The sequence below is a fragment of the Dromiciops gliroides genome, chromosome 5 (assembly GCF_019393635.1).
Source record: "Dromiciops gliroides isolate mDroGli1 chromosome 5, mDroGli1.pri, whole genome shotgun sequence".
NCBI classification, from domain to species: domain Eukaryota; kingdom Metazoa; phylum Chordata; class Mammalia; order Microbiotheria; family Microbiotheriidae; genus Dromiciops; species Dromiciops gliroides.
In genome coordinates this window covers 294,112,489-294,127,007 of record NC_057865.1, presented here as the reverse complement: position 1 = coordinate 294,127,007, position 14,519 = coordinate 294,112,489, and the positions used below count along the sequence as shown (strand labels likewise).

Here is a 14,519-nt window from a genome sequence, read left to right as displayed (position 1 = left end):
ACTCCTTAGTGCTGGTTCTCCTCCCACCTCTCGGGCCCTGGTTCTTGGACTTCTCTTGTGCCCTCCCTCTCCCAATGTGGCCATTATCCGGGGCTCTTCCCCCGCCCCTAACGCAGCCGGCTCACCGGCTCCGGGCCTCCCAGAACTCCCCTCCAGCCGCTGACCCCCAAGTCTCTGCCTGTGGCCAGCTGCAGGTGAAGGCTCTGCCAAGGCTTGCAATTCCACAATTCCACTGATTCTGTGGCTCCTCAGCCCCGGCCACCGCATTTCCATATGGCCCCATCTCCCTCCCGGGGCTCTGTCACAACAGCAGGAGCAGCCCCGTCTCCTGCTAAAGACCTCTAGAATGGCAGCCCATAGAGAGGACCTGCAGCTCATCGAGCCAAACCCATTCATCTTACAGAGGAATAAACTGAGTCACAGAAATGGGGACTCGACCAAGGTCACACGGTCAATAAGTCCCTATTATGTGGCAGATCTTGTGGTGGGAAGCTGGGGGATGCTGATGTTGTTCTGTCATTTCAGTCGTGTGGGACCTCGTTAGGGGTTTGTCATTTCTCTAGCCTATGCCCAGACTGCTCAAAGCCCTTTATGAATGGGGAGCTCACTACCTGTCACGGTGGTTGATTCATTCCACTTTGGGACAAGATCCTAAGATCTAACCTCCTAAGAAGGAAGGCTCTGCTGGGGCAGAGCAGAACAAGATGACCCCTCCTAGAGCCAGCCCAGACCTCCAGTTCTTCAGGGGAAACAGCCCCAATTCCTTCTGCTAACCCCAGCCTCACCTCTGGTGCCTAACACACAGGCACCTACTCAGTGAAAGCTAAATCTAACGGTTCAGCATCAGAAATGGAGAGGATGCTTGTCAGTGGGAATGACTAACCATGGGGCCTGAGCACGGGCTTGGCTGCTAAGGACCAGGGGACTTTCCCATGTGACTTGGATTGGAAAGCTTCCCTATATTTGTTGTGTCCCCCAATAGAATGGGAGTTCCCTGAAGGCAGAGGCTGTCCACCTTTTCTGCTTGTATTTTCAGTGGCCAGCACAGTGCTGAGCACATGGGAAGTGCTTAATAAACACTTCATTCATTCACTCACCTGGGGGCATGTTGAGCATCATAAGACCTGGGTTCAAATCCTGATTGTGCTACTTCTTGTAGGACCTTGGGCAAGTCACTTTTTTGTTCTCCAGGCCTCAGCTTCCTCATATGTAAAATGGGTTAATGTAAACCATGACATGATCCCACCATCCTCCCAAACCTTATGGTAACAACATAATCATGGATCCTCGGAGATTTTCTGGTCCAGTCCCTACAAGTCACCCATTAGAGGAATGAGGCCCTAGGAGGGAGTCAAGGGCAGAATGAATGGGAATAGCTCCCACCTAATAGACTTGACCTTCTGCTGAGGGAGACAGTGTGGTGCAGTGGGCAGAACTCTAAACCTGGATATTGAAAGACTTGGGTTCAAATCCGGTCTCTGACACTCACTGACCCTGAGCAGGCCTGCCACAAGCAGTCCTCATCAAGAATGATCTAAAGGCGAAGTCTGAGAAGTCACAAGACGCTGAGCCCTTTCCTCCATACAACCCAGACAGGAAAAGGGTCATCATTCCCATTGTGCAGATGGGAAAACTGAAGCTATTAAGCTCAAGGTCACTCATCAGCTGAGTGTCAGGGCCTGGATATAGGTTCATAGTGTAGGTGTGGAACAGGAAGGGACCTTAGGCAATCAAACAGTCCAACCTCACCACCACCACCACCACCACCACCACCCCTCCCCGGCCCCTTTTTATAGATGAGAAAACTAAAGCCCACAGAGGTTGTGATTTGGGACCTTGAGATCTCAGATCTAGAGCTCTGGGACCCCAGACCACTGAGTTATTGATCAATACCACAACCTTGGCCCACAATCTTCAGTGTCATCTCTTGCTACCAGGGCAAACAGCAAACATCTCAGCCTGGCATTGAAGGCCCTCCTCAGGCTGCTTCCAACTCATCTTTCTGATTTTATTTTATTTTTTTCTTGTGCAGGGCAATGAGGGTTAAGGGACTTGCCCAGGGTCACACAGCTAGTAAGTGTCAAGTGTCTGAGGCTGGATTTGAACTCAGGTACTCCTGAATCCAGGGCCGGTGCTTTACCACTGCGCCATCTAGCTACCCCTGATTTTATTTCATATGATGTGTCCTGGCACCCTCTACTGTCCAGGCAACATTGACCTACAAGCTGTTCTGGCTGGAGGGGGGGAAGGGGGGCAAGGGGAAACCATTCCCAGACACAGCTGTGCTCTGTCTCTGGTCTCCATACACTTGGGCTTGGAAGACACTCCTTCCTCATCCTGGAACCCTTCTCATCCTTCAAGATTGGGCTCAGCAGCCAGCCCCTCCATGGAACCTTTCCTGATCCCAGTCACTGGGTCAGAGGCTCACATAGCCTAAAAGGATCCCCTAAGAACCAGGTGAAGGAATCCTATATCTCAAGCTGAAAGGGGGTAAGGAAGTGGGGAAAACTTGTCCAACCCTTTTATGTTACAGCTGGAGAAATGGGTCTCTGGGAGGTTAACTGATTTGCCCTAGATGGTCACACATGTAATAAGCATCATTTGGCAGAGTTTGAACCCAGGTCCTGGGAGTCCTAAACCAGGGCTCTTTGCCTACTGCCCTCCCCTTCCCCCAGCAGCAGCAACAGCATGCTGGCTAGTGTCTACCATTTTGCATTGGTGGAAATGCCGCTGGGGTGTGAGCCAGAAAGAAATCCGTTTTCTCTGGTAACCCCAAGCACAGCCAAAGGGGCACCAGGATGCCCATATATATGGGGAGGGGGTCAGGGAAGCCTCACCCTCATTTCTATGCTCCTTCTTCACCAGCCCACTGTAAGCTAATGCAAGAATCACTTGGCTGTTTTTTCGTCTAGGCGTATCTGTGACTCCATCTGGTGAGGGAGCTCAGAATGAGAACTTCCTCTACCAATGCAGATGGGCCTTCTTTGCAATTCAAGATTAGATTAGCTGGGCACTAGAGGGGAGAACAGACTTGTCCAGGGTCCTACAACTAAGTGACTGGTGAGTATCTGAGCTGCCAAGTCCCAGTACCAGAAATATGTTTATTGTTCTCTAAAACATTCTTCGAGTAACAGAGGGAGTTCTAAGGGGAAAAGAGCCTGGACCCCAGATTCAGAAGTGTTGGTTCAAATGGGTCAGACACCAGCTCTGCTGCCAATTACCTATGTAAAAATAGGAGGCAAGTAACTTCATTCCCTGGGCCTCTGTTTTTCCGTTTGCCCTTCCTTTTATGAAGGGCACCAATGACATACCAGGTGATGTCTTCACCTGTGTGAATTGGATTTTTATTTTATTTTTTTAGTTTAATGTATTTTAATAGCAAACTTAAAGAAACAGCACAGAACACAGACAACATTAAAAACATGTACTTGCATGTAGGACAACTCAGTTAGAAAAGTATAGTGAATAGATGGAATCTACTGTATGATAAAAATGCTACAAACACCATTTAATTGTCATCAATAAGAAATTTACTTTTTAAAAAAATCCAAATCTTCGCATTGTCCAGAAAAATGTAACAGGTTTATTTATAATTGTTATAAAGTTGAATTGTTGAAACTTGTTCACAGAAACATTTCACTGCATTAATGCTTTATGTCCTCGCATTTATATTCAAAACTCACACACAAATGAAAATGGAAAAAACTTGCTAATACCCGTTTCTATCCCCTATTTTTCCATTCGTGATCATATACTTAGGTACCTTTTGACCCCGTGGGGGAAAAAACAATCTGACGTTCAAAACAACCAATAACAGGAAGAGGTGGGTTTTTTTTTCCATTTTGAGAATGAAGAATGTTTCCCCTCATCGTGAAGTTTAAGCACGTTCTCCACGCATGCGGCGTGCTATCTGGATATCTTTTGGCATGATTGTGACACGTTTGGCATGGATGGCACATAGGTTGGTGTCCTCAAACAGGCCGACCAGATAGGCTTCACTTGCCTCCTGCAAAGCACCAATTGCTGCACTCTGGAAGCGCAGATCTGTTTTAAAGTCCTGAGCAATTTCACGCACCAGACGCTGGAATGGAACTTTACGAATCAGAAGGTCAGTGGACTTCTGATAACGTCTGATTTCACGGAGAGCCACAGTACCCGGCCGGTAACGATGAGGTTTCTTGACCCCTCCAGTAGAGGGCGCACTCTTGCGAGCAGCTTTTGTAGCGAGCTGCTTCCTAGGGGCTTTACCACCGGTAGATTTACGGGCAGTTTGCTTAGTACGAGCCATGTTCCTGAAAACCTCCTTATACACCCCGCTTCTCTTTCGGCTTGGGCTCCGAGAGCGAGAGGCGGCCCTAGAGCTGGAGAGCTACGGCTGCGAATACCGTGTTACGTGAGGCAGAATTTCAGTCTTCTCAGCCTCACTGTCTTCTAGTCACGGAAATCCAGCAGGAGGACAAAGGCAAGATGACTCGTGGTGATTTTGTCCTCTTCCGTGTCTGACCAAGCTCCAAACACTCCGCAGTACCTGCTTCAGCTGCTTTTAGAAGACTATCCTCGTCTGGCTGTTCCACCGAAAGATGTTGTTATAAATGCAGCTCGCACCTCAAATTGCACTTACACAGCTCTGGCATTTGTCGTTCAAGCGTTACTAGCAGTGCAGTCCCTTAATTTCAAGCCCACAGCAAAGAACAAATAAAGACTTGACGGAGAGGGACTCTTCTGAAAGAGTAGAGAAGACGCGCTCCTTCACCTCTATTTATACCCCTCAAGGGTCCCTCTCCACCAATCACATTCCACTTCATTTACATAAAACATTACAGAAACAACCAATCACAGCATATAGTATCAACCTCCCATCTGTGGTAGATCAGTCCATCAATCAGACTTCCCCATTGACAACTAATCAGATTGCACCAGTCAGCCAATCAGATTGTGACACTAGGCCTTAGCCTTATTCTGGGCAAGAATGTTCACGCCTCACTAGAACAGGGCTGTGTTAACACACACGGGGGTCATGTGGGGGTCACCTAGGGCAAAGTGGAATTCCAGCTCAGCTTGGCTTTCTGTTCCAGGCCCTGCTGGGGAGGCTCCTCAGAGCCTAAAAGGATCCCCTAAGAAGCTCTAGTGGGGCTTGAAACTAGACTCACTCTGTCCCCATGATGTGGGATGGAATTGGGGGTCAAATTGATTGTGAGTCGTCCCAAAAGAATTGCAAGACTCAGTGACTCAGTTTCCCAAGTTTTATTGCAATACTGTGGGTGACCACAGGGAGAGAACCAGAATAGTGGAAAGGTATCTCTCAAATAGTGAAAGAAAAGAGTTATATTTCTAGTATGGGTAAATTGATTATCCGTCTCATTATAATAATCTCCACCTTAGGGAGGTATGGGGTGGGCTTATCATAATTTGGAGTTCCTGGGGTCCTAAGCCAACCCCAAGACCGGTACCTTTTTCTGTGGAGGTGTGTTTTGGGGGTTTACACTTTTTTTTTTTTTGGTGAGGCAACTGGGGTTAAGTGACTTGCCCAGGATCACAGAGCTAGTAAGTGTTAAGTGTCTGAGGCCTGATTTGAACTCAGGTCCTCCTGAATCCAGGGCCGGTGCTCTATCCGAGTTTACACTTTATAAGGTGAATCCAGCTGGGGACAAATTTGGCCTTTTCTGCACATGTTTCTGTTTCCCATGACTAGTTTCAAAACACCTTCATTTTTCTTTTATTTCTAGTCTGAATTTCTATAGGCTGTCAATTCTTTTATTGTTATTTAACCTGACCCTTTAGGGTCCTGTTTTGGGAACTGATTTCTGTGGGTAAGAGTGATATGGGAAAATACAGGGGATGAAACTGAGGCTCGAGCTGAGACCCCCAAAATGAAAGTAGAACATACTGTTTGTTCCCCTGAAGTCTGTGGTTTAGTACCAACTTCCTGACATATGCCTCTGTTTACTGAAATATGCCTTCCTTTCTGCCAAGTAAGCTTACCACAATGTACCCGTGAAAACCTGCGTGCATTTTCCCACTTAAGAGATATAAAAACTGCAGCTTGGACACTTGGTGGCTGTCCAGAGTATCAGAGGTGACTCTGCTTTGGGCCAGCGCATCAATAAACTGCTCTTCCTTATTGCTGAGTGCCGTTTGGGTTTCTCCGTCAGAATTTCCCACAACAAGAGAACCTAGCATCTTGACTTGTAAGTTATCCATTAACTGGGGTCTGACTCCTTTTTGGAGCTAATATCTGAATTAGAGCTTGGGGCTTAGGTTTTTCTATTAACCCTTTTTTCACCTCCTACATCACCCAGGACTCTGAGAAAAGGTCAAAGAAGGTATTTTCTCCCAGTATTTTCACACGCTTGGGGTAAATATTTCCTAACTCACTATCTGGAATAACACGTGAACAAAATGATCTGACTATAACAGAGACTGGGGGCTGGGTACTTTCCAGACCCCATCCTGAGAATCTAAACTGACTTAAGTCCACCTATTTCATACAGCTACCTTTACTAATCCTTCCACTACGCGACGGGAAGGGCGCGTTTTGTAAAACTTGAAGCCCCGTAGAAATTGTGCCCGTCGCCTTTATGATTATATTATTGAAAGTAGTTAGATTTTATTATTATTATTAATTAGAGAGAGAGGAGCCAGAAGGCGTTGCGGGGAGGAGGAACTCTTCTCCCGGACTCGGGTTTCCGCAGGAGCCCGGATGGAGTTGGGCGCGCACCACGCGGTCTTCCGTACGGACGCGTCGGGCCGTTGCTAGACAACGGGCGCCGGCAGTGGTGGCGTCAGTCATGGCGGCCCGGTTCCGGCTCGGCGCGAGGGCCGCAGATGGGCTCCGGCGGCGCCTCTGGTCCTCGCAAGCCCGGGACCCCTCGGGGCCGCCGCCGCCGTCCGAGGTGGTGGACGTGGCGGCGCTGCTGAAGGACGCCACGGTGGGCGCGGGTCCGAGGCCTGGAGCTCGGTCTCGGCCGGGTCCCAAGACCACCTCGGTGCTGCTCTTCCCGGGCCAGGGTAGCCAGGCGGTCGGCATGGGGCGCGCGCTTCTACGCTACCCGGGCGCGCGCGCGCTCTACGAAGCCGCCGGGCGCGTGCTGGGCTACGACCTGCTGGAACTGAGCTTGCGCGGGCCGCGCGAGGAGCTGGAGCGCACAGTGCACTGTCAGCCCGCGCTCTACGTGGTCTCGCTCGCCGCCCTCGAGGCGCTTCGGCACCGTCAGCCCGAGGTAAGCCCCGCCCCTCACCCCCTCCATCTCCGTGCTGCGCGTGCGTCCTCTCCCGGCCACCGTACCCCGCCCCAGCCCTCTGCTTATCCTTCTACTCTTTTGTAAAATGGGAATGTTTGTAAGAAGCAAGTAGTAATCCCTTCTCCGGGCTGTTGTGAGGCTTCGGGGAGAAGAGTGTCAGAGGAAGGAGGGACCCGGGATGGGAAAAACACCCACAGCAGATAGTCCAACATGCACTTCGTGTTTTCTCCTCAACCTCGGACTGGAGTTATCTTCAAGGAGGAGGCAAATGCGTTTCGCGTTGTCCTTCCTTTTCTCATCCTCCATACTTGGCATTCATCATGTCCTGTGGTTTTTCAGTCCGTGACCCCTCTGGGGCTTGTGGGGGTTTTGGTTGTAAGGGTGCTGGTTTGCCTGATCCTTCGCCAGCTCATCTTACAGATGAGCAAACCGAGGCAGGCAGGGTGAAGTGACTTGCCCAGGGTCACACAGCTATCGAGTGTCTGAGGCCGGATTTGAACTTGGGAGGCTGGCCCCTTCCTCCAAATGGAGCTTCCAAGAGCATCTCACCAATGGAAGAAGGGGCCACTGGCACCGAGGGGCAGAGCGTGTTTTCCCACAACCCGAACATGGGCTGTTGAAAATGCTTCCTTCTGTGTTGGAGGAGTCAGTCTCCCCTTCAGGGCTCCCTGTCCCAGCGTGGCAGCCTACCCTAGTCATAGGAGCACAGGATTCCTTGCTGCTCAGAGAGGGGCATCGGGACGCTGTGTCCAGCTCCGCCTCCAGCTCACCCTGGTTATTTCGGAGCCCACCTTCACGGCCTGACCTTGTGTTATGCATCTCTTGCCACAGGTTATTGAGACTTGTGTTGCTGCAGCCGGATTCAGCGTGGGAGAGTTTGCAGCCCTTGTGTTTGCTGGTGCCTTAGAATTTGAAGAAGGTGCTAAAGACATTTGTTGGCTTTTGCCATAGGGACGTGGAAGGCATGGGCTTTTCTGCTGTTGTTTAAAATGGCACTAGATTATGTGGCAGTTCTGCCTTGGGAATAAGAGGGGGTAGAGTTGGGAGGTAGTGGGGTGCAATGGGTAGAGCACTGGACCCAGAAGGGCTGTTTTCAGGTTCTAGTTCTTGCTGTGAATTGGAGCACATCCCTTCCCTTTCCTCAGCCTCAGTTTCCTAATTTGTAAAATGGCTGGTGTAATGAGAGGCAGTATGGCATAGTGTATCAAGGGTTCTCTCTTTCTCCCTCTCTCCCCCTCCCTCCCTTTCTCTCCCTTCCTCTCTCCTTTCTTCTCTCTCCCTTTCTCTCCCCCTCTCTCTCCCTTCCTCCCTCCCTCTCTCCTTCTCTCTCCCTCTTTCTCTCCCCCTCCCTCCCTTTCTCTCTCTCCCTCCTTCCTTCTCTCTCTTTCCCTCTCCCTCTCTCTCCCCAGCCTTCCTCTGCCCTCCCTCCAGAGGTGCTGAGATCCTTCCAGCAGTTGCCACAGTGAGGAGGGGGAGTAGTTTCTGGGTAGATTGCTTGAGGAGTTTGCCGGGCTTTTGGCTTTCCACCACTGTCCCCTGGGGGGGTTGGCACGAGGGTTGCCACTCCAGTCGTCCAGGTGAAGAAACTGAGGCTTGGAGAGAATGGCACTTGCCTCAGGTCCCACAGCTAGTGGGTGTTTGAGGCAGAATTGGGAGCCCGGTGCTCTGCCACCACGCCTCCCTTGGGCTCTGCTCTTGGTCCTTGACGAACGGCCTGGGTGTCCTCTTGGAGAGTGGGGTGGAGGTGGAGGCCCATCCCTGGGGGCTGCTGGAGAGAGAGCTGCCAATCCCCCCCCCCCCGCACTGCCTTTGGGCTGCTCGGCCTGCCTCAGTTTCCCCCTCTCCTGCCCAGCCACCCAGTCCCCTCTACTGGCTCCAGAATCAGCTGGAAGCCCTTTTTCCTTTCCAGCCACCGAACTCTTAACTCCCTCCCACTCAGTCAGGCTGCAGCCCAGGTGGGTGGGGGGCTCCCGGGGCCTTCCTTTGTGCTGCCCAGCCCCAACCTGGCGCCCTCCCCTTAATCGTCTCTGCTGAGATCCCACCTGTAGGAAGCCAGCTGGCGGTGCCCTCTCCCCAACCGTTGTCTCCATTTCCACGTCTGTATCTCACACATCCCTGGTTGTTTGCCTCGTGTCTCTGGTGCTGGAATACCAACCTCCTGAAGACAGGGGCCATTCCCACTTTGTCCCTTCCCAAAGAGCTTTGTGAGCGCATGCCGAGTGACCAGTTCCCTTTGCTCCACTAGGGTTGCACGCAGTCAAGGTCCGCGCCGAGGCCATGCAGGAAGCGTCGGCAGCCGTGCCCAGTGGGATGCTCTCGGTGCTTGGGAGCGCCAGGTCCCAGTACAAGGCGGCGTGCTTGGATGCGCGGGAGCACTGCCAAGCCCTCGGCATCAAGGAGCCCGTGTGTGAGGTGGCCAACTACCTGTTTCCTGACTGCAGAGTGATTTCTGGGCACCTCCAGGTGAGCATCCTCCTTCCTGGAACCTCGGGCCTCTGGGGAATTGAAGGTGGTCACAGCAGTAGCTCTCCCCAGGATTGGCCCGGCAGAGGCCAGAAGACACCAGACGCTACTTTCCAAGAGAGCTCCTGGGGATCTCCCGACAGCCCTGGGAGGGAGGGACTGACTCAGTGTCTCCAGGAGCCTGGGTAGGGACACCCTCCACCAGGGCATCTTGCAGTCCCCCTTTGAATACGAATCTCCCCCAGTGGCCAACCCTGAGACTGGGCCAGGCCCATCCTTGACTCTTCCCAGCCTAGGAGGGAATCATGGTCAGCAGGCAGGGCCTTGGAAAGTCTAGAGAAGGTCTTGGTGGAGGAAGCAGGCAGCGCAGGCTTTATTCTCCAGGTTTTCCAGAGGGGGACACCGTGGCTGAGAGCAGTGACAAGCCCCCCAACCACTGAGCGGCCAAGGCAGGGCTTGGCCAGTGGCCAGCTCCTGGTCCTCGGCTCTCTCCATCTCGTGCCCAGTAGCTTGGGGAGCAGCGCACATGCCCTCGTCCACCTCCATGTTCGGGATCCCTCTAGACCCGGCCCTTCCACTGGCCAGCTGTGCGGTCTCAGGCCACTGCTGCCCCTTGGGCCTCATTTCTAAACGAGGAGCTTGGATTTGAAGAGGCACAAATCTGACCTTGCCCGCTCCGACTTGGCCGTTGTCAGACCGAAGCTTCCAGAGGGGCTGTCCTGTGGGCAAGATGCCCCCTCCCCTCCCCCAGGCATCTGGCATCCAAGGACCTAGGGGTCCTCGGCTCCTTCCTCTGCAGGTGGGAGAGCCATGGTTCCCAGAGATTGTAGAATTCGCTTGAGGCCACAGGTGCCCCCAATTCCAGAACATGGGATTCTTTCCCTCTGTCACTTTGCTGATGCTAATGAGCAGCCAGTATCCCTGGGTCCCAGGGCTCCTTGGAGGGGGAGGTGAAAGCTGTGTTAACCTTTCTTTTCTGCTTAAAAATGTATTGCCTTTGAGGCAGCTAGATGGCGCAGTGGATAGAGCACCGGCCCTGGATTCAGGAGGACCTGAGTTCAGATCCAGCCTCAGACACGTAACACTTACTAGCTGTGTGACCCTGGGCAAGTCACTTAACCCCAATTGCCTCACCCCCCCCCAAAAAATGTATTGCCTTTTTAAAAGAATCCCAGGCTCTTCAGAATACTCTCCACAGCCCCCCATCCCACCCCCCTTCTGTGTAACAAGGATCCATGGTGAAGCATACTTGGAGACCTAGGGGCCAAGCTGACCCTCCAGACCCTCAGACCCTCTTTCACCTCTTTCACCTCTCTGCTGAAAGGAGGGCGTGGGTTATGTCCTTGACTGACCCAGAGTCCCCAGGGCCAGAACAGGGAGGGGTCTTGGGTGCCAAGTCCAGCCTCCATCCTTGACAGGGAGGGTTGTCTCCTCGACCAAGACTGGTCATTCCTGTCAATCTGAAGCCAGCTGCTCACATTTGTGGCTAAGTATCACCTCACACAGGTCTCCCTATAGCCCTTGAATTCCTGCCCCATTGCATCCAGATGCCACAAAAAAGCTTGGTCAGCTATCCCTTGATTGATGGGCACCCAGTTCATTTCCAGTGCCCCAGTACTCCCAAAAGGCACTCTTGTGGATGTTTTAGTCTGCATCTTATTTTGTTCCATGTGCAGCTCCACCAACAATGCATGAGTGGTGCCTGTTTCCTCTCCTGCAGCTCCTCTGGTCATGTGCTGGCCATCGCCCTTCTTGTTGGTCAGTTGCTCTCTCCTTTCTTGTTAGAAGGCTGGGCTGAAGTTGTTTTTGAGGAAGAGCCTGGTTTTTCCCTTGGAGGCTCAGTGTACATCACACATTTACTTCCCCTGAGCTTTGCTTCCTGTGGTCTGACCCAACTGATTCAACTCTTTCTGCATTTGCACAGGCCATCCTCCATGCCTGGAGTGCACTGCCCCCACCTCTTGACCTGCTGAAATGTTTTTCTTTAGTGCTTGGTTCAGAGGTCACCTCCTCCTGGAAGTCCTCCCTGATCCCCATTTTCCTTCTTACATTTCCAGGGAGCACTCTGTGCTTTGTCTCCCTACCCAGGACAATCTCCCATAGATCATGTGATCATTTTAAGAGATGCCTGATCCATCTTCCCCACTTTTCCACGGCTGGGCCCCCTGATCCATCCTCCCCACTTTTCCATGGCTGGGCCCATTCTTTGGGAATATGCCCCAGGCTCTTAAATGTTCAGTGCAGTGAGTTTATAAAAGGTGATGGCTGTGCCTGGGTGGAAGAGCAGGGGGGGCGTATAGACCCAGCAGGAGGCCATGGTTCACGTGGCAGGAGGGGACCTAGTGATTGAGCCGATATCTTCACTTCGGAGCTCAAAGGTCCTCAGAGACCAGCCTGCTTATTGACCGGCTGATTGACAGAGGCCATTTTGGCCTGGGGTTTGCCTCTGGCTCTTTCTACCATCCCACCCGAGGACACCGGCCCTGGCCCTGGGTTATGTCTGCAGTCACATGAGGTCAGTCACCCCTACCCTTCCCTCCCAGGCCTATGGCCAGAATGAGATTCTCAGCGTGGGCCCCATGGGCCCTGTTCTCTGGGTCAGACTGCAAATGTGCCACTGCTGGCCCCGACACCTTTGTTTATTCTATCCCAGGCCCTGCAGTTCCTACAGAAGAATTCTTCCAGGTACCACTTCCGGAGGACCAGAATGCTGCCGGTCAGTGGGGGGTTCCACACGCGCCTCATGGAGCCCGCTCTAGAGCCATTGGCCCAGGTCTTAAAGAAGATGGACTTGAAGAAGCCTTTGGTTTCCGTCCATTCCAATGTGGACGGCAATAAGTACATGCATGCCAAGCACATCCAGCAGCTGCTGGTGAAGCAGGTCGTGTCCCCCGTGAAGTGGGAGCAGACTATGCACGCCATTTACGAGCGGAGGAAGGGGACGGACTTCCCGCAGACGTTTGAAGTGGGGCCCGGGAAGCAGCTGGGGACCATCCTAAAGAGTTGTAACCTCAAGGCCTGGAAGACCTACAGCCACGTGGATGTGATGCAGGAGGAGGAGGGGGAGGAGACCTCAGACGTCTAGCCGAGGCCACTCTGTCACCGGCGGGTTTGGGGGTCCAGGGCCAGGCCGCTGGCACTTCAATAGGGCTGGGGCCTCCCCAGCCGCGTATCAGAGGGAGCTCCCTGCCCTCCCAGGGCCGCTCTCAATATTCTGGGCAGCCCCACAGGCAGGTAAAAATAGAAGGTGCATTCTGAGCACTGTCAGATCCTGTCTTCTCGGCTGCCTGTCTCGTTTCAAGCGTCCTTTGGAAAGATTTGGTGTCTGGAGGAGAGAGTCAACCGGGATTCTGACCCCAGCATTAGGTGTGGGTCCCAGACGGTCGTCTCCCAAGGCAGTGACACAAACGTGAGATGAGAGTCCCTGCAGCCTCCCCAGAGGTGCTTGGCCGATCCCCAAATCCCCTATGCCCCAGCCTGGCCTCTGCCGCCTCCGAGGCAGCCCTTGTGTTGTGGGAGGACACACCTGACCGCCATTCTCCCGAAATCTGCACCCCATCACGCTGCTGTTTGAAAGCCCTCTGTGGCTCCCCATTCATTGCCGTCGTCGGGCCCTAGTCTCTCTCAGTGCATTTTCAACAGCTTTGTGTGTGCCTGTCTTTATTCTCAGCAGGGACTGCCTTTGCCTCTCTCTCTGTATCCCCAGCACTTAGCCCAGTACACAGTAGGCGCTTAATAAATACTCATCAGTTGATTCCAGACTCATCCCACACCTTGACCCACTCCCTCTGCAGTCGGTGGATCGGTGAGTGATGCTCCAGCGGGCCCTGGGCTGCCCTCTCCTCCTCCCCCCCAAAGGGGCAGTTCTGCAGGCTATGAAGGAGGCGTGCTGCCTTCAACACGTCTGTCTTAGGGGGCAGCCCATCCCCTGAGTCCCAGGTGGGCAGGAGGCTGAGCCAGACCAGGCCACTCCTAGAAGGGAAGCTGGGACATAGAGCAGGAAGTCTTGCTGTTAGAGGTCATTGAGCCCAGTGCACCCATTTTGTAGATGAGAACACTGAGGTCCAGGAAGGAGATTGACTCGCTTCTAGGAGTCTAGGTGACAATCCGGGGAGGAGCCTGAGGCTCCATCCCAGTCACAGTAGTAACGGGCTTTCCTATTGCACTTCGTGAATCTTTGCCACAGCCCTTTGGGACAGGAATGGTCATTCCCTTTTTACAGATGACTCGGCTGGTCCCTGAAGCAGGGTTTGAACACCTGTCCCAAGACCTGGATTCTGCCATGGACTTTGTTGCACAACCTCGAAGGCCCCTTTCAGCCCTGAGACTTGTGTGGCTTTGGGAAAGCCATTTTGGTGAGCCTCGCTGTTCTCATCTGTGAAATGGGCCCGACATTGCACTGTGTCCCTCATCAAATGAGATGATACGCCAGAAGGGCTTCCCCAATGCAGATGAGTAAGAGGTATTAGTGATCACCACTGTGTGGCCATAACATTTCTACATTGGCCTCAGCCTCCCTGCCTTGCTCTTGGCTTCTGTGATTAAATGACTGGGGGTCATTTGGCTTGTCACACACAGCAGGAGCAAGACTTGTTCTGCTTGGCCCCAGAGGGAAGAATTGGGTGGGGGGAAGTGGCCAGGCGGAAGATGCCCACCCGATACAGCAGACGGCAAACCCTTGATGGCTGTAGCTGGGCCTGGGCTGGGCGGCCGTGGGTTGGGCTGCTGCAGGGCAAGTGCTGGGACTCAGGCTCAGGCCTTGCTGCCTCTGGGTTCAGAGCTGTCCCCCAGCCCATGCTACATCTCAAGCAAGGC

At 52.9% G+C, this 14,519-nt stretch overlaps 2 protein-coding genes across 2 annotated transcripts; one reads left to right on the top strand and one right to left on the bottom strand.

Annotated features, from left to right (window-relative positions):
- Positions 1-3,507: 3,507 nt before the first annotated feature.
- LOC122729106 (histone H3.3A-like) lies at positions 3,508-4,717 on the bottom strand. The gene has a single exon (XM_043967777.1). The coding sequence runs from the start codon at positions 4,286-4,288 to the stop codon at positions 3,878-3,880; it is 411 nt and encodes a 136-aa protein (XP_043823712.1). The 5' UTR covers positions 4,289-4,717; the 3' UTR covers positions 3,508-3,877.
- Positions 4,718-6,152: 1,435 nt separating this feature from the next.
- Positions 6,153-13,458, top strand: MCAT (malonyl-CoA-acyl carrier protein transacylase). The gene is made up of 5 exons (XM_043967291.1): positions 6,153-6,188; positions 6,693-7,220; positions 8,073-8,160; positions 9,487-9,704; positions 12,358-13,458. Exons 2-5 carry the CDS (start codon positions 6,789-6,791, stop codon positions 12,787-12,789), a joined length of 1,170 nt encoding a protein of 389 aa, XP_043823226.1. The 5' UTR covers positions 6,153-6,188; positions 6,693-6,788; the 3' UTR covers positions 12,790-13,458.
- Positions 13,459-14,519: the final 1,061 nt, after the last annotated feature.